The sequence below is a fragment of the Esox lucius genome, chromosome 12 (genome assembly GCF_011004845.1).
Source record: "Esox lucius isolate fEsoLuc1 chromosome 12, fEsoLuc1.pri, whole genome shotgun sequence".
In the NCBI taxonomy this organism is placed as follows: domain Eukaryota; kingdom Metazoa; phylum Chordata; class Actinopteri; order Esociformes; family Esocidae; genus Esox; species Esox lucius.
The window spans coordinates 30,030,679-30,056,634 of NC_047580.1; the positions used below are offsets into that span (position 1 = coordinate 30,030,679).

At 47.1% G+C, this 25,956-nt stretch overlaps 1 protein-coding gene across 8 annotated transcripts in view; it reads right to left on the minus strand.

The window, feature by feature from the left end:
* Positions 1-200: 200 nt before the first annotated feature.
* The window catches only part of si:dkey-151g10.3 (serine/threonine-protein kinase WNK1), a 66,632-nt gene continuing 40,876 nt past the window's right edge, over positions 201-25,956 (minus strand). For 5 of the 8 annotated variants that reach the window (XM_034295873.1, XM_034295872.1, XM_034295871.1 and 2 more), the window contains exons 7-23: positions 25,468-25,687; positions 24,705-25,035; positions 24,258-24,364; positions 23,958-24,029; positions 19,705-23,571; positions 19,281-19,324; positions 18,765-18,900; positions 18,397-18,513; positions 16,178-16,279; positions 15,755-15,803; positions 14,208-14,369; positions 6,121-6,206; positions 5,571-5,923; positions 5,072-5,310; positions 4,842-4,937; positions 4,574-4,755; positions 201-3,948 (exon numbers count right to left, since the gene is read on the minus strand). In XM_034295873.1, coding sequence (XP_034151764.1) covers positions 3,325-3,948; positions 4,574-4,755; positions 4,842-4,937; positions 5,072-5,310; positions 5,571-5,923; positions 6,121-6,206; positions 14,208-14,369; positions 15,755-15,803; positions 16,178-16,279; positions 18,397-18,513; positions 18,765-18,900; positions 19,281-19,324; positions 19,705-23,571; positions 23,958-24,029; positions 24,258-24,364; positions 24,705-25,035; positions 25,468-25,687 — 6,787 coding nt within the window. In that variant the 3' untranslated portion in view covers positions 201-3,324. Of the gene's footprint in view, positions 3,949-4,573; positions 4,756-4,841; positions 4,938-5,071; positions 5,311-5,570; positions 5,924-6,120; positions 6,207-13,587; positions 13,694-14,207; positions 14,377-15,754; positions 15,804-16,177; positions 16,280-18,396; positions 18,514-18,764; positions 18,901-19,280; positions 19,325-19,704; positions 23,572-23,957; positions 24,030-24,257; positions 24,365-24,704; positions 25,036-25,467; positions 25,688-25,956 lie in introns of those variants that run through there. The other 3 variants (XM_034295876.1, XM_034295878.1, XM_034295877.1) reach the window with 3 other exon arrangements.

The following is a 25,956-nucleotide window of genomic DNA, read 5'->3' on the forward strand; positions in this document are numbered from 1 at the left end:
ACTAGCTGGTTCATACACAAACTGAATGTAATGAGCAGATATATAAAACAGTGTTATAATAGTTATGGTAATAACCCTAAGCAGCTATTATTACAGTCATCACTCTAAACCTTTTATAGGTCTAATTCGATTAAAAAAGAATCTCGAGAAGCTTTGTGAAATCGAGGTCCTATAGATACAAAACAAATATACAGTTTGATGTTTAACGCCATCATTTATTTTGATTAGTTACAAAACATAAATAAAATCAACAGTTGAATTAGTTACAATTTTACAGTGGCTAAATCATCAGCAACATACGTTTTATTTATAGGTGTTCCTGTTTAAATATCCATGTAAATCATTGGTTCTCAGTCAGGTATTATACCAGGACCCTCGTGTGTGTTAAAGTGTAGAAGAGACCCCCTTGATTAGGTTTTGTTTTTTTGTACAGTAAATCAAGATGTAGAATTTAGACCATATTATTACCACAGAGATAAAACCAGTTAAAATATCTCTGATTACAACCACACTGACAAAACTTTGCGCAAAGGAAACAATTACATTATGTAGCTATTTAATAGTCTGTTTCAATACAGTCCAAGAGGGATAAAATATATCCAGCAGGGAGTCATTCCACAGCAATGAGAACCAATGTTTTTTTCCCATCAAATAACATTAGATAGACTAAGTACTGATCAGAACACAATTTTACATTTTGTACAATCCCATTTCAAAATACAAAAATAACATTTTCTTCTTTTTAGATTACATTTTGGTAACTCCTCAGAACAGGGTGAGTTGGATCCATGTTTCCTTTTTATGAATATCATCCAAGCTGTGACGTATGGTCAACATGTTAGTATTGAATTGACAGCACAGTGACTAATTCCCTTCCACTAACAATAATCTTTATTTCTGTGATAAATGTGGGTTGTCTCATTACAAAAAAAAAACAGCATACATTTTGAAATCGATAATTTTAAACTTTATGCAATTTGTAACATTTTTACTTTTTGAACAACCATAAGCATAAGCACAAACTGTTTTAGCTCCCCAAATAAATATATGTTTAGCTTTACTCCAATTTCAGTAGTTAATGCAAAATGTAAAATAATGCTTTTACTATAAACGTAATGTAAGCTTTCATTAAAAAAAAAAATTCAACCAATGCCTGACTATTTCTCGGTCAAATTTGTATGGCTATGTGAGTATAATCGCAGTTATTTTCTCTGTATTTTATTGTCCATGTGCATCCCTGACTCTTACCCCCACATGGTGGAAATGGAGACATACACAATTTTAAATTAAGTCTGTTAAGCTTGTACAGCGTGGATGCAGCACTAAACAGGTCCTTGAAGCCTAATTCACAAGAGTCATTCACACATAAATTAACCAGTGATTTCAGAAAGACAGAAAGAGTTCACTAATAATAACTATCCGGAAATAGTGATCTGGTTTGCCAAATAGCCCAGTGAGGCTCTTACCACCATAAATATGAAGCAGGAGATAGGAACTATAGCGCTGATGTATGGGGGCTCTATGACAGGCTATCAGCCTGTCTAAGGTTCTATATCTATGCTCACAACCCTGTTTAAAAACAAACTAAGGCTATATCCCCCACGACACTCTATTCCATTGACAGGATTAGACTACAATTTGGGATCAAACCTGTCACTATGGCCTTTATGGGTCAGAGCAGAACTCACTCAACTGTGGCATGTTAAAGGGACAGAGGCCCAACACGTCATGAGCTCTATAGGTAAACAATCTGGTACAGTGAAAATTAACGTGAGTCTGTTTTCTATGCTAAGAACAGTTGCAGTGGGGATACATTTTTTTATGCAGTGCAGCAATATCACAAAGCTTTTGTCACACAAAAAAAGAAAAGTAAAACACACGGTCACACACGCACGCACACTAAGTAAAGTGATAATTCTAAAAGGCAATATGAGGTCAGCTCAAAAACACTTACAAGGTTTCCCCATTCCATCAGATGACTTGGCAGTTTGTGTTTTCATCAATGTTTTCCTTGTACGACACCTTGGACACACAGGGCTGGGATCGGTAGGGATGACATTTATAATTTCCCTAGAACAAATGTCAATTATTTTAGCTGAAATGAAACTGTGATATATTTCTGATTAACAGGTCACCTCTGAGTGTGTGGTGCCCAGCAGCCTGTGTGGTAAATAGAAACGCAGTGCGGTAAAGTCAAGCCAGTCACGGTACATTGTAGCCACATGGGTCTTGCAGTCTCTGTCTTGACTCGTAGTTCATTCAGTCTCAGTGGGATTTCGGTTGAAATTCCAATGACCACATCCGTCAGTCAAATCACATCAGTTGCATATTATTAAATATATTTCTCAGAACTGAATCGTGTCACTCATCAGTGTTCACGTGAAATCTTGTCAAACCTAATCTAGTTGTTGCCACTATTTATCAATGTAAAATATAATTATACACAAAGGACATGCATTGCCCATGCACTGCACTGTAGACAGTGTGCTTACTGGCGTTGTGGTGTCAGGGCCACCACACAGCACCAATGTCACCATGCTCCGGTGTAGAACTGTAACATGCTGATGTTCCAACTGTTTTACATCTCATTGGTAGCCTGTTGAAACATTTGTGCTATATTCATGTTAGACGTTGGCCAATTTGTAAATGTCTGTTCAGTTGTTGTCGTCAACTTGCCTCTAAAAAACCGTTTTGTTAAATGCCATACAGACAAATCAGGACAACACAGGACGATAAAATGTAGCTGACAGTTACTAATTGCACTTTAAAAATTCATTGTCCTTTACTATAACTAAGCAGTGACAAATAAAAACAAAAAAAGGTGTCAATACATGAAAGTATGTTGGCATTCCTTCATGTCTCTGCTTAGGAGTAAGAGTTCAGGGTCCAACTTTGTTGGATTAAAAAAATTAACATGTCAAAACACACAAGGGATTTGTACTGAGGAAATCAATGGCAACACAAACACACAATTACACACTCACACACACACACACACACACACACACACACACACACACACACATTACATCATTTTGTACATCTCAACACTCAAACACACCAATATCATGACACCTCCCCTCCAAAAGTTCCATATTGCCCACTGCCTGTACATACTCAACCATCTCTCACATTCACTCCCCATCTCATCTTTACACATTAACTGGCGTCCATGTTCTCGTGCTCAGACCCTCCCATAACATACACACTCGCAAACTCTCCATATGGTATTCACTTGTCCATCATTTCACCAACTTTTATTCTCTTCTTCCCCTCATTCCATCCTATTTAACACCACTTGTCCCCTCTTTTTGTTTTCCCATTTTACTGCTGTCCCAGAGGAAGAGTGGAAGTTGGGGCCGCGGAGTGAAGTTTGGCACTGGAAGGCGGAGCAGCAGCGGAACAGGAAGGGGAGGAGCAGGACGCAGGGCAGGAGCAGAAAGTCCCTCCGGGCCCACCGGGGAGAGGAGCAGCAGCAGCCGGAGCGGCTCCGGTGTCCACGGGCCCCGTCACCGCGCCGGCGCCAGGCCCAGGAATCAGACACCCGGGCTCACCTTGGGCCACCCGGGGCATCTGGGAAGGCAACAGAGGTGGATTCTGAGGTCCGGCTCCGACACCTGCTTTGGCATCCGGGGCCGCCTGAGGCTGCCCCGTCAGTGGGTGCAGCGGAGCCTGGGTGGGGCCTCGAGGCTGCAGACTCACAGGGTTCTGCTGACGGGGTAGTGACAGTGGAGTAGCCCGGGCTTGTAGGAGGTGGACGCCTGGCTGCAGCTGGGTGCCCGGGGGGAGGGGCATCGGTTGCTGTTGTTGCGGTGCTGTCGTTCCTGCCGTTCCGCCCACCCCGCTCCACTGGACCGGGCTCCCCTCGGCTGTGTACTGACCTGGGGCTGGAGTAGAGACCCGAGGGGGGGCTGGGGTGGCCTGAGGGAACCAACCAGGAGGAGCCACCTGGGAGGAAGACAACCACCCTAATAAACACCACCATAATATATCTACAAGTAATGTGACTACTAGATCCACCCAAAATAGACTGATGTAGTAACAGTACAGGTAATAACATAGCAGTAGTAATTCTAGCAGTACTAGTGATGCATTACAGTAGTAGTAGTAATTATAGTATTAGCATTAATAATAGTAACATATTAGTTATAGTGGTAGCGTGGTTGTAGTGGTAGCATTAGTAATATTAATTCTGTAGTATTAATAATAGCATTAATAATAGTAGTAGTAGCAGTGGCTACAGTTCAGAATCAGAAAGAGTATTATTGCCAAGTTGAGTTTCACAAAAAACTATGGAATTTATTCTGGCCATTGGTCCAACAATTTATACAAAAGACATAAAAACAAATAAAAACAGTGGACTGAGCATAAAAACAGTAGACTGAGCATTAATACATGTAAGGATATGTAAGGTTCAAGATTTGTCCAGTCGAGGGTTGTGTGTGTATGTGGGGAGTGGGCTATAGTCAGTTTGGTTCCGGGGGCATGTTTCGGGAGCTAGCTTAGATAGACTGTATAATATGCTAACTGTACAAATAAGTCAACAATAGACAAGTGGACCCAGTATATTTACCTCTGTGGCGTGTGGCCAGCCTCCCAACTCCTGCACCTGCTGAATATGCTTGATCTGATTGAGCGAGGGTTTGGAAGGGGTGGTACCCACAGTTTCCCTCGTCCAGTCATCAACCAGCCTGTGCAAGTCATCTGTGAAGGTGCTCTTTCTGGCACCCGTTCCCTGGGAGGGAGGGCTGTGGTCTGGGGAAGAGAGACAAAGCAGTGAAACACGACCACTCATTTGGTGGGGGCGAGAAATAAGTGTCCCGTCCGGCTGAAAGCTTCACCTCGGTTGGCTGTCGGAAGGTTGGTGTGCTCTGGACTGCTGGTCCGTTTCAATCTGCTGTGCTCCCCCGCTGAGAAACTACTGGACTGCTGGAGGCCTTCGGGAGACACAACAGACAGGGAGATATCAGGGGGAGTGAGGGGTGAGGGCCAGGGAAGGGGACACAGAAGACAACTTGGGAGGCAGAGAAGTACAGAGGCCTCCACGTGGAAATGCAGAGATGTTGATTACCAGGGTGACTGACGACTCCATTATTGTCCACGTGGGAGTGGGGTCTGGGCCGGAGCTTCCCTTTGGCCAGGCGAGGTCTGCGGGGGGACAGAACCGGGGTTGCCGAGGGGAGGGGCGGACTGCGGTTCAGGATCAGGGGCAGGGTCTGCCGGTTGTCTTTGAGGGAGCGGAGCTGTCTGTACAGCTCCTGGAGCTCCCGGTTCTGCTGGGCCTGCAGGGACACCACCTCTTTGATGTGCCTGAGGAAACCGTTGAGGGGGGTGGGGGGGGGGGGCAGGAGGTGGGGGCCATGTTGAAGAGGAAAATTAAGGGAGGAGAAAGGAGCGGGAGAAAATGGGGAACACAGAAAGACAGGACATTGGAAAACATGTGCAGGAATGGAGATGAATGGGTGGGAGGTGAAGAGGAGAAAAAAGTTGGTCCAAATCTGACAGATGGAAAGAGCAGTAGACCCCCCCACTCTCGACCCCCCTACTTTGTTCCCTTTCCCATGTCGCACTTCTCTCTCAGCTTGTGCAGCTCCTTCCTCAGGTCTTCATTCTCCATCTCGCTCTCCTCGTCATCACTACTGCCCAGGGGTGAGGGACCATGCCCAGGACCGTGTCCTCGAAGTGGGTGGCTCAGCGCTGGTGTCCTCTTCCCCTCATCCCTCTCTCCCTCCTTCCCACAAGCCCTCCTCCTCTCTCTCTCCCGGTCTGGAGACACAGGGGAGCTGTCGGTCAACTCTTCCTCCTCTTTCTTGGCCTCGGCCTGAGTAACAGAGAACCGCCCCACTTTCCTCTGGCTGCTGCCCGTACCCGAAGCTGCCTCCTTGGGTGTAGAGCTCTCAGGGGGCTGTCGGACTGGGGTGACCTAGGGGGCATGTTGTCCAGAGAGACGTTGTCATATTTAACCAGGAAGCAATTATATATTTGTATAATATATCTGAGAATTGGTTTGGCCAGTTAACAGTTCATTGTGGATTTTCTCTGATACTGTGTAAACCTCCTGAATCTAATCCTTTCTGACAAGTATTTAAATGCTACAAGTCGTTTCTGGATAATACAGACCTGAAATCGTCCCTTCAGTGAAAGAGCCTGGTTGAAGGATGTGCCCTCTCTCTGTCTGACTGCCTGGCTGCTGCTAGAGTGACCATCTGGGAGAAACGAAAAACAAGGAGAAGGAAAAAAGGAGAGAGGGAAAGAGAGAGAGGGACAAAGAGACATACAGACAGGTATAAGACAGACACAGGTAGGAACAGACACACAGTTATAAAGACAGACACACAAACACATGGGTAAGGAGAAAGTAGACGTAGACACAGACACACACACACACACACACACACACGAGTGAGGACAAAGTAAACACACACACACACATGGGTGAGGACAAAGTAGACAGAGACACACACACACACACAAGGGTGAGGACAAAGTAAAGACAGACACAGAAGCACAGGGAGAAGACATGGACACAGACACAGAAAAACTATGTTATAAATCATTGTTTCACATGACATCCTCACCAACATGCAAGCCTATGAATATACAAGCCAACAATAAGAATGTGTCAGGAACACAGCATGTTTATTATGTTTTGCTGTCTTTTCCTCCAGTGACTGTAATAGACAAAACTTAACGATAACGGTGAATGTACAGTACACCAACAGCAACAGCATGTTTAAATAATTTAGAAATGTTATGGGGTGGGGTGGGGGGGGGTGGGGCAGATATGGGATGAAGCTAGGGTTGGCTAATTCAGTGAACGTTCAGTAAAATCCTTGGTTTTTAGAAATCCTAGCTGGACGATTTCAGATGTTCTGCTTAATGCCTCTGATTCAAGGAACAATTTACTGAAAGGTCACAGATTTTTTCCAACCCAATAATAACATACATTGACATCATATAGTAATGCATTATGGCGAAGGGGTCAGTTAGCTGAATGCATGCCACCACCACCTCCCCCACCACACACACACACACACACACACACACACACACACACACACACACACAAGCAACCATTGTCACCAACACACATACATACACACACACTCTCAGTGTCCCAATAACATCACATCAGTCCAACAATCAATATAGACAGTGATGGTGTCCATTAATTTACAGTGATGGTGTCCATGGTGTATGCGATTTGGAAGCTTTATAACCCAAAGCGTGCATATGGATTTGTTATATCACTTTTAATACCAATATAAATATGATTTGTACCGTGCTGATGTTATGATATGACACTTTAAGATAGCAGAACACCATACATAAACACATCTATGAACAGAATGCACTGAACACATACAGTGGGTATAGAAAGTCACCAAACCCTTAGAATTTGTTTTTTGCCTTACAGCCTGAAATGAATTTCTTTATGGCATTTGTTACACAGAGTAACCCACGACATCCATGTGAAAAAACAGGGCATGTTCACGAGGCCTACTGCTGTAGGAAAGAAACTGTTCCTGTAGTGAGAGGTTTTGGCCCTGATAGACCTCAACCTTCTGCCAGAGGGGAGAGTCCTGAATAGTCTATTTCCTGGGTGAGAGGGATCAGCCCCAATCATTGCCGCTCGCCTCCAGATCCTGGAGGTGTGTAGGTCTTGTAGAGACGGCATCCAATCACCCTCTCTGCAGAGTGGATGATGCTACCAAGGACAAGGGCAGACGGATGACACTCCCATGTCTAAGGGCAGGCCCATAAATGTGCAGGCTGCAGCGTACCAGACGGTGATGGATGAGGTCAGGATGGACAGGATGGATGAGGTCCGGATGGACTCTACGATGGCAGTGTAGAAGTGCACCATCATAGGTGTTGGCAGGTTGCCACAGGAAGTACATCCTCTGCTGAGCTTTCTTTGTAAGCGAGCGGATGTTCAGCTCCCACTTAATGTCCTGGGTGATTGGTGGTGCCCGGAAAGCGAAAGGACTCCCCACCCAGGGCGATGGGGGGGGGAAGGGCAGCTGGGTTTCTCCAGAAGTAATCTCCACTGTCTTCAGGTCGTTGAGATCCAAGTTGTTCTGACTGCACCAGGACACCAAATGTTCAACCTCCCACCTGTAGATGGACTCGTCTCCATCAGAGATAAGTCCGATGAGGGTGGTGTCATCCGCAAACTTCAGCTTGACAGAGTGGTGACTGGAGGTGACAGCTGTTGGTGTACGGGGGGACAGGGGACAGCCTTGAGGGGAACTGGTGCTTCCTTGGAGAATTGTTCAAGTTCAGTTAAATTGCTTGGAGACCGCTTATGGACTGCACTCTTCGAGGATTTCGACAGATGTTTGATGGTATTTAGGTCAGGTCACTGACCAGGCCACTCAAGCACATTCACCTACATATCCTTCAGCCACTGTACGGTTGCTTTGGCGGTGTGCTTTGCATCCTGGCAGAGTGCTGCAGGTTCTCCTCAATTTTTTCTCAGTGTTTTGCACAGTCCATTTTATCCTGACAAGAGCTCCAGCCCCCGCTGAAGAAAAACACCCCCAGAACAGGATGTTGCCACCGCTGTGCTTTACTGTAGGTTCTTTGGGAGGAAAGATGTACATATCGTGTTGCATTCAGGTCAAAAAGGAACATTTTGGTCCAATCTAACAGCACCTTTTGCCACTTGACCTCAGAATGCAGAATGTGCTTTTTGGCGCAATGGAAACTTGATGTTGCCTTTTTTGAAGACTGATTTTTGCACACATTGCACATTGACCAGTCTTTGCCATAACAGCCTGAAGCTCCTTTAAAGCTGCCATTGGCTTTTTTCATTCTTTGTAATGGTCTTATCTGTGCTCCAAGGGAGAAAGCCTTTGAAATCCTCTTATATCCCCTGACTTGTGCCTTCCCACAACTTTATATCATAGATGTTTTTTCAACCTTTCCGCCCATAGTGGATTCTTTCCTTTGAATTGCACTAGTAGGCAGTGGATTCCTCTATGAACAACTGCTTATATTCTGAACTAATAAAAGTCACTAAAATGTAGCCAATTATACTGTTTTCTGTTCTGGAGGGTGGTTTGTTATACCTAAGCAACTGCAATTCTGAGGAGGGATATTCACTTATCCAAATAGGGTATTTTACTGTTTTCATTTTAATACGTTGAGAGTTTTTTAGATTTTGTTTTCACCTGAATTTTGTGGCTTACTGTGTGTAAATAAAGCAGAAATAGTCATTCATTTCAGGCTGTAAGCCCACAAAAGATGAACATTTTGATACCCACTGTATGTTTATACCATGTTAAAAACACACATAACTGAAGTTAAACACTCTAACACATGCTAGGATATAGAATGCTAAAACAATAAGAGCTTAACATAGCTATAGGCCTTGCCTTCCTGTGCTGTACAATGTGCACAATGTATAGTCAATTATGACCGGAATCATAATCTAGGATATCACATACAGAACATACTGAAAAGCAAATGGCTTATTCATAGTACAAAGCATTGCATAATGTATTTTACATATGCAAATCCAATGAAGCGATGAACATGGAATCTAATGACATTTGCCAACTGCCCTCTAGAACCTAAGAGGGTTATTTTGTTTTCCACATAGGAGAACCCTTTAAAAATACTCCCCTTTGATTCCAGGTAGAACCATGTTTGATATTAAGTAGGATCCACTCCACATTAGATACTACATGGAACCCAAAAGTGTTTTACATTGGGCCAAAAATCGAACTGAAAGCACAAAGGGTTCTATGGGGAAAACCAAAGAACCGTTTTGGAATCGTTCTTATTGAAGAGTGCGTGAGTGTGCCCTCAAAGCGTGGTGTGTGTGCACGTGTGTGTGTGTGTGCTCGTGTGTGTTTGGGGTGCTCAGACTGAGCTACTCAGAGCCTGCAGGTAGGGTGCGTGGTAGCGCGTGGTTGGCCGTGACTGAGCAGTGTGCGGTGCACTTAACCGTCTGAGAGCAGAGGGGGGGGGGGGGGTGCTGGCGGGCTGTGGCGGGGGGTCAAAAGGGGTCTTGTGCTCTCATTTCCTGGGTAGGAGCAGCGTGCAGGCCAGGTCTCCTCCAACCACCAGAGTTAGTAAACTCCATCGCATTCTACCTACGCCCCCACACCCTGTCCTCCCCCTTCTCTCTTTCTCCTCACTAGGCTTCCATTCCATTCTATTCCCGCATCAAGCCAAGGTTGAGTTACTCCCCATGCAAAAAAAAGCCACAAAATTAATTTAGTGAAGCCATTCTGCAAAAACAAAAAACAATCTAAAGGAGTGATGCATCATGTAGTGATATCAGCACTGACACAACACTGTACACAGACACACAACGGTAGAAATAACCTCTACGTGTTTACAACAACATAGTTATCTACTCATTAACATTTACACAGTTATCTACTTATTACATTTACACAGTTATCTACTTATTAACATTTACACAGTTATCTACTTACTGAAAACAACATAGTTATCTACTTGTGATTAAAACAAATTGTTTAAAGAAAGAGCCTGTCTATATGAGATTAGCAATGTTCACACTACTGTTACACTAAAGGGGACTACACAACATTTTTATTGTAGAGAAACACCCCTTCCAACCAACACCCCATTCAACCTCTCTCTCTCGCTCTCGTTTTCTAGGAACACACTACCTTGCTGGACTCTGGGCTTCTTGAATAAGCTGGCGGAGTGGCGCAGTTTGCACGCCCAGCTTTTGAATTTGCGAGTCCAGGATTTCTTGCTAACGGGATTTCTGATACTAGGACATGTCAGGTTTAGGCCAAAATATCCACCTCCTGCATGGTGTGGCGGTGGTCCGGGACCCAAGGGGATGGGGTGCAGATTGGGGGGCCATGTGGTGACTTCTCCTGGGGTGCTGGTGTCAGAGTGAGGGGGGGCAGCCTGGAGGAGTGGGGGGGGGGGGGGGGTTTGACATGGTAAGATTGGCTGCGGCCATGAGAGACTCAGAGAGAACAGGAGAGATGCAGAAACAGAAGAGCATTACAAGAGCGCAGCACGGAAACCCACACGTTTCTATTCATTCAGAACAACGAGGCAATTGAAGAGGTGATCCTCACATAACGATTTAGACAAAAACTGAATCAATAATTTCTTTCAATTTCACAGTCAGATATGAACACCTCACTTACAAGAACATCTGGTTCTCCGGGGACAGTCGGAGGCTCGGCCGGGTCTCCGTGTGGGAGGGCCTGGAGGGAGGTGCGGGGAGAGTCGGAGGGGACAGCCTGGGCAGGCTGTTGCTCTGCCTGAACTACTGGAAGCTCAACCTCCCCCGTTCCTCTCCCCCTCTCTATGTCGGGAGAGGTGGAAGAAGAGCGGGACGGGGTGGAGGAGGTGGAGGAGGAGGAATGAGGAGACGTGTCTGAGGAGGACGAGGGAGGAGGGAAGGAGGAGGTATGGAGGGACTGCGGCTCGGAGGATTCGTCCCCCCCGGCCGAGGTGGAGGCTGCTGACACAGAGGTGGGTCCGGCGGGGGAAGCCACAGCAGGGCCCCCCGTCACAGCCGCCCCCCCACTGTACTCCTGATACAGCAGGTTCCTCAGCTTCTCATCCAGAGTCTTGATGCGGTTGTCGACAAATTCAATTTTGGGAGGGCCCTCGCTGTCCGACTCCGCCACAGAGGACGGCTGGACCGGGGAGGGACTCAGAGTCAGGGGGAGGGCCGCTAGGGGGGCCTCGGGGGTTGGGTTCACACTCAGGGGCAGGGGGGGCATAGAGGAGTCAGAGGAGGGCTGTGGAGGGGCAGAGCGGCCGCCCAAATCTTCAGTCGCACCGGCCTCCCCTGTAGACACCTCAGACTCTGACTGCGGAAACGACGGCTGCTTCTGGAGAGGAGCTTTCTGCTGGGGGTTCACCTCTTGTTGTTTCTGCCCATGCTGTGGTTGTTGAGGTTGATCCAGTGGACGCTGTTGTGACTGCACGAGTTGTTGTTGTGTCTGTTCTAGATGTTGTTGTTGCGCTTGCTGGTGTTGCACCTGAGCCATGTTTAATGGCTGTACTGACTGTGGTTGGACAAACTGTTGGTTCACTGACTGGGCTACCAGCTGAGGCTGCTGCTGCTGTTGTTGTTGTTGATGTTGTTGTTGTTGATATTGTTGTTGTTGGAGCATCTGCTGTTGCTGCTGAATATGGAGCGCCTGCTGCACAGCTAATTGTTGCTTATGCTGTTGCTGCAGTTCAATCACAGCCTGTGGCTGTTGTTGTTGTGGTAACAAGTGTGGCTGTTGTTGTTGTGGTAGTGGATGTGGCTGTTGTTGTGGTAGTGGATGTGGCTGTTGTTGTTGTTGTGGTAGTGGATGTGGCTGTTGTTGTAGTTGTTGTTGTGGTAGTGGATGTGGCTGTTGTTGTAGTTGTTGTTGTGGTAGTGGGTGTGGCTGTTGTTGTGGTAGTGGGTGTGGTAATGGGTGTGGTTGTTGTGGTAATTGGTGTGGTTGCTGGTGTTGTGGTAACAAGTGTGGCTGTTGTTGTGGTGGTAACTGTTGTGGCTGTTGTTGTTGTAGTAAAGAGTGTGGCTGTTGTTGTTGTTGTGGTAACGGGCATGGCTGTTGTTGTGGTAACGGGTGTGGCTGTTGTTGCTTTGGCAGTGTTTGTGGCTGTTGCACTTGCAACTGCATGTTGTATTGCATATTCTCCATTTGGACAGGCAGTTGTTGGGTCTGTTGTTGCCGTGGCAATATCTCCGTCTGTGGCTGCAGGGACACACACTGCTGTTGTAACTGGTCCGTCTGACTAGGCTGGGGCTGCACATGGAGCTCTGCTGTCTGCTTCTGCTGGTTTTGTTGTGGTGCTGTTGGCTGCATCTGTTGAAGCATCTGTAACTGCTGAATAGACTGTTGCAAGGCCTGTTGCTTCTGCTGCTGCTGTAGTTGTATCTGCTCTTGGTATACTTGCTGTTGTTGCTGTACCTGTTGGAGTTGCACAGTCTGCAGGTACTGCTGCTGTTGTTGTTGTTGTTGTTGCTGCTGCTGTTGTTGCTGTTGTTGTTGTTGTTGTTGCTGCTGCTGTTGTTGCTGCTGCTGCTGCTGCTGTTGTTGTTGTTGCTGCACATGTTGCACTGTCTGGGGCTGAGTTGGTTCTGGCGGGTACTGAACCTGAGGCAGATTGTTTTGCTGCTGCCGTTCCAGACCTGCATGGCTGACAGGAGGACAAGCCACGACAGCCACCGCTACATCCACCAAGCTCGGGCCTTGGTCCTGGCTCACCACGGAGCTGCCACTGGCAGCTGGGGAGGTCAGAGCTTCCGTTTGACAGGCGGTAGCGGCGGGGGTCCCTAACACGGACGGGACCGGAAGGATGGCAGAGGTGGTCGGGACATGGGTTGGGATGGAGACGGCGTCTGTGGTGACACTGGAAGCATGGTCAACAGAGGCCCGCGGGTCCAGGCCCGCCGGGTGAGGGGCTGAGACAACAGCTGCACTAGTCTCAGCAGGAACGCCGCTGTCAGAGGCAGCAGAGGCAGTCATGTCAGGAGCAGAGGCAGTCGTGTCAGGAGCAGAGGCAGTCAAGTCAGGAGCAGAGGCAGCAGTGACTGGGGGGGCAGACATGGAGGCAGGGGCAGAAACGGTGGAGGCAGATGGGGAGGAGGCAAGGGCACACAGGGTGGAGGTGGGGCAGGTAGGACAAGAGGAGGAGACGGTTCCAGCGAAGGAGGATTCCCGGGGTCCTCCGTCCCCCTCTGGAGTTTGTCGGCCAACCAGAGCAGAGCAAAGCGGAGAGAGGAGGGACAGAGGGTTAGTCGGTGTTATTTAACGGTCAGATTGAAACGCAGCAGAATTTTCACATTTCACACTACTGAGCTGAGTTCTGCTGTGTTATGTAGGGCGGGCTACACCTGCAGCAGAGGGACAGGTTGTAAAATGTTCTGGACAGTGGAGCAGGTTTCCCCCAGAATGTCGGAAGGCTAAGAAAGTTCATATCATTCCGAAGATGTGGTGTGGAGAATCATTTTAAACCATGAAGTCCTTACAATATAGTTCTAACAAGTAACCTAGCCTTAAGATACGTTCTGGGAACCTTCACATACTTTCGGGGCTCCTGGAAACCACACTGGAGGTTTCAGAAAATACCTCAGCCCTTATTGGTTTCCAATGGGATTTCTGTCATAGTGTTAAGAGGGTGTTACTGCGTGTTAAATTGCTGTTAGCGCTACCCCGGGGTGCTGTACTAAAACAGCCGTTTCATTGTTATACCTCCGTCAGTGTTTGTAGACTGGAGCACTCGGACCTCTCCGGTCGGGAGGGGCGGAGGGGTAGAGCCCCCTCCCTGGCTGGACGTGGAGTCTCTGTGTCTGATCGTCTGGTTGATGAAGAACCTCCATCTGCCCACCGGAGACGACTGAGGCGCCCCGTCCACTGGAACATAAAGTAATATATAAAAAGTCCCACTTTAAACTAACTACAGCGATCAAAAGTTTCCATAAACAGAATCCGAATCGCCCCTCTGTTTGTAAAATACATGTAGACACACCCAGAACTTTACCTGCAATGAGTAATGATGCTGCATGTGGTGGAAGACCACTGTAATGTCTTTAGAGATCAATCACAGTAATTAATAATGCTTTTTCCAAAGCTGGTTGTGACCAGCGTAGGAATTTCACGGCGGCCAAGGGCATCGTTGCCCTTCGCTCTGGCCGTGATGCCCCGAAAATCATTGTATGCCCTGCGGCCACTATGGCCTTTGTGCCCCTGCCGCTGTGAAAAACTTGCGGTCAGCAGTTTGTTTGTAGTTCGCCATTGAGAACAACCACAAGAACGGACTACATTTAGGTAAGCAAGCTAGCTAGTTATCGAGAGATAGCTGACTCATTTAGTGATTACCTGAATCAAACCTCTCTGTTTTGGGAGGTGCGTTCATGAGCAACTGGAAGGTGGGAAAGATCCGACCTCCGAGTGGGAGAATACACCTGAACGCTTTTTGAAAACTCAGAGAAGTAACATTGGGTTTGACATTACTCGACATGGCAGCGTTTGTGGTGAAAGATTAGAAAACAAGAATTACTTGCTCCGCGCACAAAAAAAACTGTAGATTCTTTTATTTAGGTCGTACTCATTAGCGCAGGTGATTGTGATGTTAAAGGATATTTCGCGGTTTACTTTTGGGTAACTGAGGTAATGTTATGCCTCTGGCTAGCTAGCCTTAACGTTCCTTAACTGTCAATACGCTCCCAACTAAAACTTCTGAAATGAAACAGATTCCAGAATCTATACAAATATTGAGGGGGAGTAGATGTAATTTCAAGGATTAAAAGATGACAATTAAACTTTTTATGTGGAAAAACCATTAGTTATAATAAGTTATTATTCAAAATATGATATAAAAAAAGTGAATAATCTATGTTTTTATGCCATGCATGTTTTTTTCCTATCAGCAAGTCAAGTTGTTGATATTGCCTTTGTGCCTTGGCATGTGGCCTTTGTGCCCTAAACATTATTATGAAACCTTAGGCCAAATGGCCTTGCCCCTTAAAATGACAAAATTCCCAGCCTGGTTGTGACCGTTTAACCTAGGTACCTACAGACCATGTACAAAGCCCTTCAACACCTCAATAGATGTAGCTTCTTTTATGTATTATACATTGATATAAAAACCGGCGAGGGGAGGAGTGCTTGTGTCCCAAATGTAATTTTTATTAAATAGTGCACTATTGACCAGAACCTACAGCGTTCTGGTGAGACGTAGTGCTCTATACACATGGTAGGGTGCCATTTTAAGCCTGGGAGGGGGAGGTGTAACTCACTTGATGTGCCTGTTGGAGTGCTCACATGCAGCTGTTCCACAGATCCAGTCTAGATGGACAGCGGGAAAACACAGGACAAGGCACGTTAGCATACGCACAGGGCCGAGTGACAAGGTAATAAATCAGACTGGAACGTCACGTCTCGGATTCGCTTTCTGTTTGGTTCTTACCATCTTATAGGACACTGACATATCGTTTCTATAATGCAATAGACAAATACACGAGAGCAAATTATTTCAAGGCAACATTATGTCCAAAGCCAGACACCTGCTGTCCCATCAAAGTGGATACTTTTTTGTCCCAAGTGGCACCCTATATAGTGTACTGGCTTTGACTAGGACCCGCAGGGCTGTGGAACAAAATAGTGAACTATGCAGGGTATACATTTTTACCTAAGATGCAACCAATGTATGAAAAGCAGACCTGTTGATGTGTAAGTAGAATTTCTTGAGCTCTCTTGACAATGGACCTCAGCTCCTCCACAAATGTCTCTTTCTCTGACTCAAGGACAAAATCCTCTTCCACCTACACAAAGACACACACAAAAACACTCATTGATGTGTCTACTACCACGCATCTTTCTCAAAACAATAATAGGTCAGACCTTTTTCTGGACCTCAATCTTTTTCAGAGATTTCAGATAGGATTTGTTTAGATGATTAGGCTATTTGTCTATAGATAGCTGGCTTCAAGAAGAAACATATAGAATTCATCATGATATTTGAGGAGGAAAGGTGTGTTGCCCAGGATTGAAGAGTCATTACTTCCATTTGATGCCGGCAGCTTAGCTGTTTACAGGTAGGCCATATGACTCTACTTGCACTGGACCATCCTGACCAGCCTCGCTGTCCCTGCTGCTGAGAAGGATCCCCATAGCATGATGCTCCCACTACAAAACTTCACCGTATAGATGGGGTTAGACAAGTGATTAGGGTTACACTGTTGTTGCCAAGTGTAGTTCTTGGAATGCATGCCTAATAAATCGATTATGGTCTCATATGCAAATTTTTCTCATGCTCTCCGAGTCCTTCAAACGGCAAGTCATTTGCCTTTTACTTAGGACTGATGGAGTGCTTCAGAGATGGTTCTTACAGGTTCTCCTATATCTACAGAGAACCTCTGACACTGTTGGGGTGGCCATTTGATTCTTGGTCACCTATGTGACCAAGGACCTTCTTGCCCGATCACTTAGTTTGTCTGGACGGCCAGCTCTAGGAAGAACCTTGGTGGTTCCAAACTTCTTTCATTTCACAATGATGGAGCCCATAGTGCTCTTGGTCATTTTCAATGGTTTTTCACCTAAGCAATTTTTATAACCTTCCCCAGATCTGCCACAACACATTTCTATCTTGGATGTCTACGGAGAGTTCCTTGAACTTCATGGCTTGGTTTTTTACCCTGACATACAGATGCTGGTCATATAATTAGAATATCATCAAAAGTTGATTTATGTCAGTAATTCCATTCAAAAAGTGAAACTTGTATATTATATTCCTTCATTGCACACAGACTGATTTATTTCAAATGTTTATTTCTTTTAATTGTGATGATTATAACTGACAACTAATGAAAATCCCAAAATCAGTATCTACCAAAATTAGATTATTACTTAAGACCAATACAAAAAAAATATTTTTAGAAATGTTGGCCAACTGAAAAGTATGAACATGAAAATTATGAGCATGTACAGCACTCAGAACTTAGTTGGGGCTCCTTTTGCTCCTTCAGCTCTTCTGCATTGTTGGGTCTGGCATATCACATCTTCCTCTTCACAATACCCCACAGATTTTCTATAGGGTTAAGGTCAGGCGAGTTTTCTGGCCAATTAAGAACAGGAATACCATGGTCCTTAAACCAGGTACTGGTAGCTTTGGCAGTGTGCAGGTGCCAAGTCCTGTTGTCAGTTATAATCATCAAAATTAAAAGAAATAAACACTTGAAATATATCAGTCTGTGTGAAATGAATGTGTACATTACAAGTTTCACTTTTTGAATGGAATTACTGAAATAAATCAACTTTTTGATGATATTCTAATTATATGACCAGCACCTGTACACTGTGAAGTTGGCTAGGGGACCTCATAAACACAGTTAGACATGTTCTTTCTAAATTATGTCCAATCGAACTAATTTGACCCAGATTGACTAAGATCAAGTCCTAGAGACATCTCAAGGACAATCAAAGGACACAAAATGCATCTGAGCTCAATTTGGAGTGTCATGGCAATGGGTCTGAATATTTAGGTACATGAGCCACTTCAGTTTTTCATTTTCATATACATTTGTCCAAAATTAATTATGTGTTTCTTTCTTCATCATGGGGTAGTTTGTGTAGATTGAAGGCATTGGTAATTCCATATTATGTCCACTCATAATTGGTACTATAATTCTATATTATCTCCATATATAACCAGGACTATAATTCTATGCTATGTCCATATGCAATTAGTAGGGGAGACCGGCGTTGGTTGTCACACGGGTTGGTTGTCACAGAGCTTATTACAGCCAAACCAGGGGACACTGTGTAAAATATTTCTCATCAAATGTGTGGCCTCTTTACATCTTTGTATTATTCATGTTTGTATTCAAGAGTGAAAAGTGTAACAACCATCCCCGGTCTCCCCTACTGGTTCAGTAGTCACCATATAATCTGCGATGTCTTCAGGGGCATCTCCCTCAGTGTCAAACTTAAAGGTGACCATCTTGTTGCTGTGGGTTTCCAGCTGACACTCCACCATGTTGTCCCCAGACCCGGACACCTACGAAGCATATGAACATGAAGAGATGTTTGTCTTCTTAACATCATCAACATTACTTTACCTTGGTCATGAGGTTATCTCGGTCATGGCATAATCCTGGTCATAACATAATCTTTGACCTGACATCATCTGGGTGATGACATTTTCTTGGTCATAACATGATCTTAGTCAACATATAATTCTGGTCAGGATGTCGTTCTTGGAAATCGTTTACATCCTTCGAGTGATTAGAAGTCTTTAGGATACTCTACCTGAATCATGCTCAGTTGAAATACATGTGCTCCTTTTTCTGACCCTCGATAGGACAATCTCCTCTGAGACTTCACCTTCTCTAGTTTCCCATTGGCCAACATCTGTAGATCCCCATCCCCATTGGCTGGAACAGAGCTGTCGGAGGTGCCACAGCAAGAGTCACGTGCCATACCCATCAACACTGACAGTCAAATGAATGCTATTCTCATTTGTTAGTAATTCATGTTCATAGTAGGCACAGAAGAGGGCTTGACATAAAAAATAAAAACAAGTGCCACACTGACAACCAGTCCCCTCACCTACCCCTTGGCATTAAACTCTGGATGACTTCAGATCTAAGGGCTCTGGATATTTACTAGAACGGCGGTGGAGAGTGGAGCTTTCCCATATCGGATCCACCTTATACAGTACTGTGCAAATGTCTTTCAGGCAGCTGAACGTCAAACTAAAGTCATTCGTTTGGATAGTAAGTAGCGGATTGGGAGTGACACCGAGTGTAGTGATGTGACACGTACCCTGAAGAGGAGGGTCTCTCTGGATCGGACTGGTTTGGACACTCCTGTAGAGCCACGGAGACACAAACAGACACAGACAGACAGACCAATGCACATACAAAAACATACAGAGAACAGCAAAAACCCACAGAGAAAAAAGAAATACATTACCATAGTTGACTGACACAGCTAAAATGCAACAACTGAAATGGGGAATAATAATAGTAAACATATAGGTGAGAAAAGTAAATAAATCTTGATCTGGTTGTTGTAGTATGGGTTAGTACAAATCAGAAATACGGTACAGCGTAACTGAATTCTTACAACAAAAACTAGAGAATTTGTTTGATTCTGTATCAGTATGGGATGTGGCCCATGGAAGGCTCTCTAACTGAGCATACCCATCTATAACCAGCTGGACATTGGATGCCGTGCACTTCTGTACCTGAGCAATGCCCATCAGAGCAGGGTCACAGTCTTGGAGCGAAGTTGAGGTTGGGGGCAGCAGCATGGGGGCGTTAGAGTCAAGGGGCTGGGCAGCAGTGACCACAGGCGGGGGAGAGGTGGGGCCCGGATGGGCATCAGCCATGCCAGGCATAGTTAGCTGGTTTTCGGGTGGAGTGGGCTGGGCCTCTGGGACAAGAGCAGCAGGGTGGAGGGGTGGCAAGGAGGCAGGGTGGGATGACTTCTGAGAGGGGCTAGGGGGCATCTGAGGAAGAGGGAGGGAACTGGCCAGGGGAGCCTTTGGCTCGGCGGTGGAGGCAGCAAATGCTTCCTTAGCGAGCTGCGTCTGGGTGTGGGCCTGCACCTGGGCCTGGGTCTGGGTCTGTGTGTGCGCCTGAGCATGCATGGCCGTCTGGGTGTGTGTGTGGGCGGGCATTGGTTGGATCAGCAGTGCCTGGCGCTGTGGGGATTGTGGCGGACCTCCCGCTCCCGCTACTACCTGACTGTAGAGCGGGAGGGCACTGGTCTGGGACCCGGGCAGCTGCACGTCATTCGGGCCTGATGTCTCTACTGGACTGGCAGTGGGACGCTGGGGCAACAGGTGTGGGGGCATCAGAGGACGCTGAGAAGCCAGTTGACTTGGGTCAATAGGGGGTATTGAGGCTTGCTGCGGCTGAGAAGGAAGTGCTTGAAGACCCTGCTGGATGGGAGCTGGAACTGGAATGGAAGCAGTCTGTGGCTGTGGAAGCTGCTGCTGAATGACTTGTGGTGCCTGTTGCACCAGCTGTTGAATGACTTGTGGGGTCTGTTGCACCAGCTGTTGAATGACGTGTGGAGCTGGTTGCACCAGCTGTTGCTGCTGGTATTGCTCAACGGGACTGGGATGAGGCAGCACAGATTGAGGCAGCACAGATTGAGGCAGCACAGATTGAGGCTGCGGTTGGAGGATGGTCTGGACCACTGGGTGCACCACGGCTGGGCATCCTGCTCCTTGTGGCTGCTGATGCGGTGGTTGCAGGACAGGGTTTATCTGTGGTTGTTGCTGGACCTGCGGACCTTGGATATACACTTGTCCTGTCTGTGGTTGAACACCGTGAGCCGAAGCAGAGACCAATGAGCCAGGGTCTATGACAGTGGATGCAGGGGCCGCCATTACAGTCCCAACACCGACAGAGCCAGGGGAAAGAATCATCCGCTGGTACTGAAGCATGGACTGCTGTTGCTCCGTCAGTATCTGCTGTTGCTGCTGTTGACTGATGTCTTGTTGTTGTTGGGTTGACTGCATGGCTTGCGGTTGGGTGGGCTGCATGGCTTGCGGTTGGGTGGGCTGAGGTGCACTGACATACTGGGGTGCCTGTAGGCCAGCTGGAGCCTGGGGCTGTAGTTGAGTTTGCAAAAGCCCTGGGAGCTGAACACTGGGTTGCACTAGGGCCTCATTCTGGGGTTGCAGTTGGACCTGGCTTTGCATGGGAATGATTGAGACTGGAGGTGTGGGTTGGACCAGAGCTGGGCTTTGCTGCGTAGGCATCATCTGAGTCTCAAGAACCAGTGGCATCTGAGGCTGGGCTTGGTAGATATGCGCAGGCTGGGGAGTTTGCTGGATAAGAGTCTGCACTGGTGCTTGGGACGGTATTTGAGCTGAGATCTGATGGGTAGCCTGTACTGGAGGAACCTGCGGCTGGATTGGGATAGGAGGACTTGGTGCCTGGATTGGGGTCACCATGTGAGGTGGAATCTGGACCTCGATAACCTGGGACTGGGCCTGGGGTAAAGGCTGGGCCTGGGGTACGGGGACAGGGAATTGGCCCTGACTATGAGGGTGAATTTCATTTCGAGCTTGGATCTGGGCCAGGACTTTGGCATGGGCTTGCACAACAGCCTGTGGAGCTTGGCTGGGATTCTGTGGCTGAATGGCTCCAGACATCGTCCTCTGACCTTGGGCTTGGGACTGGGCAGCCATCTGAGCTTGAACCTGAATAGCCTGCATGATCTCTGTTGCTGGTATGGCCGGGGCTACAAGAGGCATTTGAGGCTGAAGTTCTGCAACAGAGCTCTGATGTTGCTGCTGCTGCTGTTGTTGTTGGGCAACATATGCTTGCTGTTGTTGCTGCTCCACTAATATAGCTTGATGTTGTTGTTGCTGTATCAACACTATTTGCTGTTGTTCTGTAAGTTGCTGCTGGGTTAGACAGCTGGGACTAGGTGGAAAAGAAGCAACATTATGCAAAGTGCAAACATCAATTTGTTGCTGCTGAAGCAACGCTTGCAGCTGCTCGCACTGTTGCTGAATCAAAGCGCACTCTTGTTTCTCGCTTGTTTCTCGCAACTGAGCGATGGCGTTTTGCTGGTGCTGTTGCGGTTGCCCAGTCTCAAGCTGCTGCTGAAGCTGTTGCTGCTGCTGCTGTAGCAAAGCCTGCTGCTGCGTCCTCTCGGCTTGTTGCTGCTGCAGCAGTGCCTGCTGCTGACGCTGTTGCTCCATCTGCTGCTGTAACCGAGCCTGCTGCTGCTGTAGCTCGAGCTGCTGTTGGAGCTGCGCCTGCTGCTGCTGTTGCTCCAATTGCTGCTGCTGTAAAATTGCCTGTTGCTGTTGAAGCTGTTGCTGTTGCAGCACGGCTTGCTGTTGTTCCATCTGTAGACCAGCTTGCTGCTGCTGCAGGTCAGCCGCGTGACTGACGACCGCCTGCTGTTGAAGTTGGGTCGGCTGTTGCAACACAGCTTGCTGTTGTTGCTGCTGCTGCAGTTGCTGTAAATCAATCTGCGGTGGTTGCGTCTGGCTCGCTTGTTGGACCTCCAGCTGCTGCTGCTGCAGGAGCGCCTGCTGCTGCTGTTGCTCCAGCTGCTGTTGCTGTAGCAGCGCCTGCTGCTGCTCTAGCTGCTGCTGCTGCAGTTGCGCCTGCTGCCGCTGCTGCTTCAGGGCCTGGAGCTGCTGCTGCTCCTGCTGCCGCTGCTGGAGGAGCGCCTGCTGCTGCTGCTGCTCCAACATCTGCTGCTGCAACAGCGCCTGCTGCTGCTCCAGTTGGTGCTGCTGTAGCAACGCCTGCTGCTGCTGCTGTAGTAACGCCTGTTGCTGCTGCTGCTCAAGCTGCTGTTGTATGTACACTTGCTGCTGCTGTTCCAGCAGCATCGACTGTTGTTTCTGCTGTTGTTCCATCTGATGCTGTTGGTGCAGCAACAACGTTTGCTGCTGCTGCTGTATGTTGACTTGTGGCTGCGCGTAGGCCTGGACTTGATCCACCTGCCTTTGCTGTGCTGCCTGTTGCTGTTGCAGCTGCTGTTGGTCAATTGACTGTTGTTGCTGTAATAAGGCGTGTTGCTGGACCAAAGCTTGCTGCACATACGCCTGTTGCGGCTCATTAGCTTGCGGCTGTTGGACTGGAACAGTCTGCTGCTGTTGTTGTTCTATCTGTTGCTGTAACAATACTGCGTGGTTCTGGGCAATCACACTGGCCTGTTGTTGTTGATGCTGCTGAAGCAAGGCGGCTTGTTGAGCCTCCATTTGCTGCTGTTGTGGCTCCATCAATATCTGCTGCTGTTGCGGTTGTTGATGTTGTTGTTGTGATTGATGGTGATGTTGCTGAACAATGGCATGTTGCTGTTGGATATTTCCAGGCTGTTCTAGTTGGGTTAAAGGCTGGGGTGTCATCTGAACATCAGGGGGCTGTATGACGTTGGGAGTTGCTACGTTAGCCTGGGACTGTTGTGGGGCTGGGGCCACACCCCCAAGACCCACTGTTCCAGTTGGGTCCCCCACTGACATGGGAGCTGCGAGAATGTTGAGCTGGGCTTGGGGGGAGACCGGGGGTGGGTATGACTGGGACGGGGCCATGGGTGCAATCTGTGATCCATCTGAATGGTATGACTGAGATGGCTGGAGGATGCCAGTTGCCGGGTTACAGAGGCATGGTTCAGGTGGTCAGATGGAGTAATGGTTAGGGGTGGTCCAGGCAGAGAGAGGGTGACGGGGTGGGGTCAGATGGAGTAATGGTTAGGGGTGGTCCAGGCAGAGAGAGAAGGTTAGAGTAAGCATTTTTAGGGGGCAGCAATAATCATATGATTCAATCAGATTCAAACAGTTTCTGAGATCATGGAAGCATAATTATGTTATACATTTAATTATTGTTAAAGAACCTCTGATCACAGGTTACAGTGATTATTAAGAGTTACTTAAGGAAACATATCTAGGTAAGATCTGTTTTCCTGATAACAGTATTGGGTTTCAGAGACCACAACGCAGCTAAAGAGAAATCTGCTCACCTGAGAATACTGGTGTGTTACTACTTGCGAGACCTGCGTTGGCATGGCAACAGGGGGGTGGGCCAAAGTTGCCTAAAAATAGATAATTAAGAACATACAGTATATTTTGAAGCTGATTGCAGGGTTGCTGAGGAAAAAAGCAAACATGAATCACTACAAAACTGTAATTTTCTTCTAAATGGATACAGTTACAACACAGCTCCAAAAGGCACCTTATCACCAGATCTGTTAGGAAAATACCCCTTCCTCTGGTGTTTGTATAGTGATCAAGGTGTAATTTGGCCTGTTGTGTGGACTCACCGAGGCGACAGCAGGAAGGCCAGGCTGAACGTACGACTCTCCCTGCTGAGGGTGTGCCTGGCTCTGGGCTCCGGTGTAGGTCTCACAGCTGGATGAGCCAACTCCTCCTGGAGTAAGCACAATGTAAATGAGTATATAAGAACAACTTATTTACAACATCAAATATTAAATTATAGACTTTGGGGATCAGGAAAATAAGATAATTTATCCTTTTTAGTAGTAAAACGCTGTACACATTTTTGCACAATTGTCCTTCCGCGGCCTATCCTGCTCTGGGCCTGCCTGCCACCCGATAATGTGTTTCCCCGTATCACATTATTTAATTATATTTGTTCCAGTAAAGTTGGAAGATAAAGTATACAATAAAACCACAAAGCAGGAATAAAAAAATGTACAGTTTTGCACAATCTTGACTTGCCCTTTGATGGATTTAATGTGGGTTTGTACCTGTGGGCAAGCTGACAGGGTTCCCACTGTGGATCTGTTGCTGTTGCCTCACATGCTGGTCTACCTCAGGGAGCTCCTCAGCCTCGCCCTGCCCTCCCCCGCCTCCCCCTGTCAACCCAGCCACCCCGGGCCCCTGGGAGGAGGTGCAGGAGGGGTGAGCACAGGCGTAAGAAGAGGTAAGGATGGAGTCCCGCCTCTCATCAAAGCCTTGCTGCTGCTGGAGCTGCTGCTGTTGACGCCTCTCGCGGGACTTCTTGATAAGCGTGACGCGGTCGCGGATGGACTTACCCACAACTTTAGCGTCGCTCTCATGGAAGAACCCTGACTTCACCTGGAGGTAGGAGGCACAGTGAATGTAGAGAGAAAGATTCAGAGACAGAGAGGCACGGCGAGGTTGGAGGTAGACAGGAAAGCTAGATGCCCTAGTTATTCCTACTCCAACCTTCACTGCTCTCCCTCATAATTTTCTCACGAATGAACCTCCTGTACCGTGCTTGCCTGAGGTTCTACTAGAAAGGACAATTAATAATATCCCTCCCTCACTTTCTCCCTCACTGACCATCTCCAGTCACCTCCTCTCCACCACCTTCAGTCACTTCTCCAAGACTCTCCCATGTTTCTCTCCTGCTTTCCCCCCTTTCTCAATTTCTCCCCACCCCTTTCTCCTTCCCCTCTCCCCATCTCTCGCCATCGGCAGGTTTCTCCCCTCCTGTTTCAAAGGTCTCTCTCTCTCCTCTCCCTTTAATTGTCGCCCCCTTCTCACCATCTCTAGAGCCACTTCCTCTGCGCTGTCGTTCTCCAGGTCGTAACTGAACTCTATGGCCTCGTTGTCTTTGTGTTTGCCCTTCAGCTTTTTGGGATCTTCCACCCAGATCCTGAGGGCCAGACACTCCTGATACCCTGTGTCTTCCTCTGCCAGCTCAACGCGCACACCTGTGTCCTCGCCAAAAAACGCATGAGTCAACAGGTCCCGGATTGACAACCTGGCAAAAGAACAATCAAGGAACAAATTTCAATTTCCTGTCTAATACATTTTTCTTTCATTGCATAAGACCTAACTAATAATTAAAACAATATTGAAACAAAATTAATTTATCTTTGGAATTTTTAATACATGTAATTGTAGTGGACATCATTGTTGACGTGCTGTACCCTGTTTGCTGTTACCTACCTGGCTACATGACAAACTTTTTCAAATTTCCTCTATATAAACTAATTGGTTGAATTCTAGTTTACCAATGCAATATTTTTG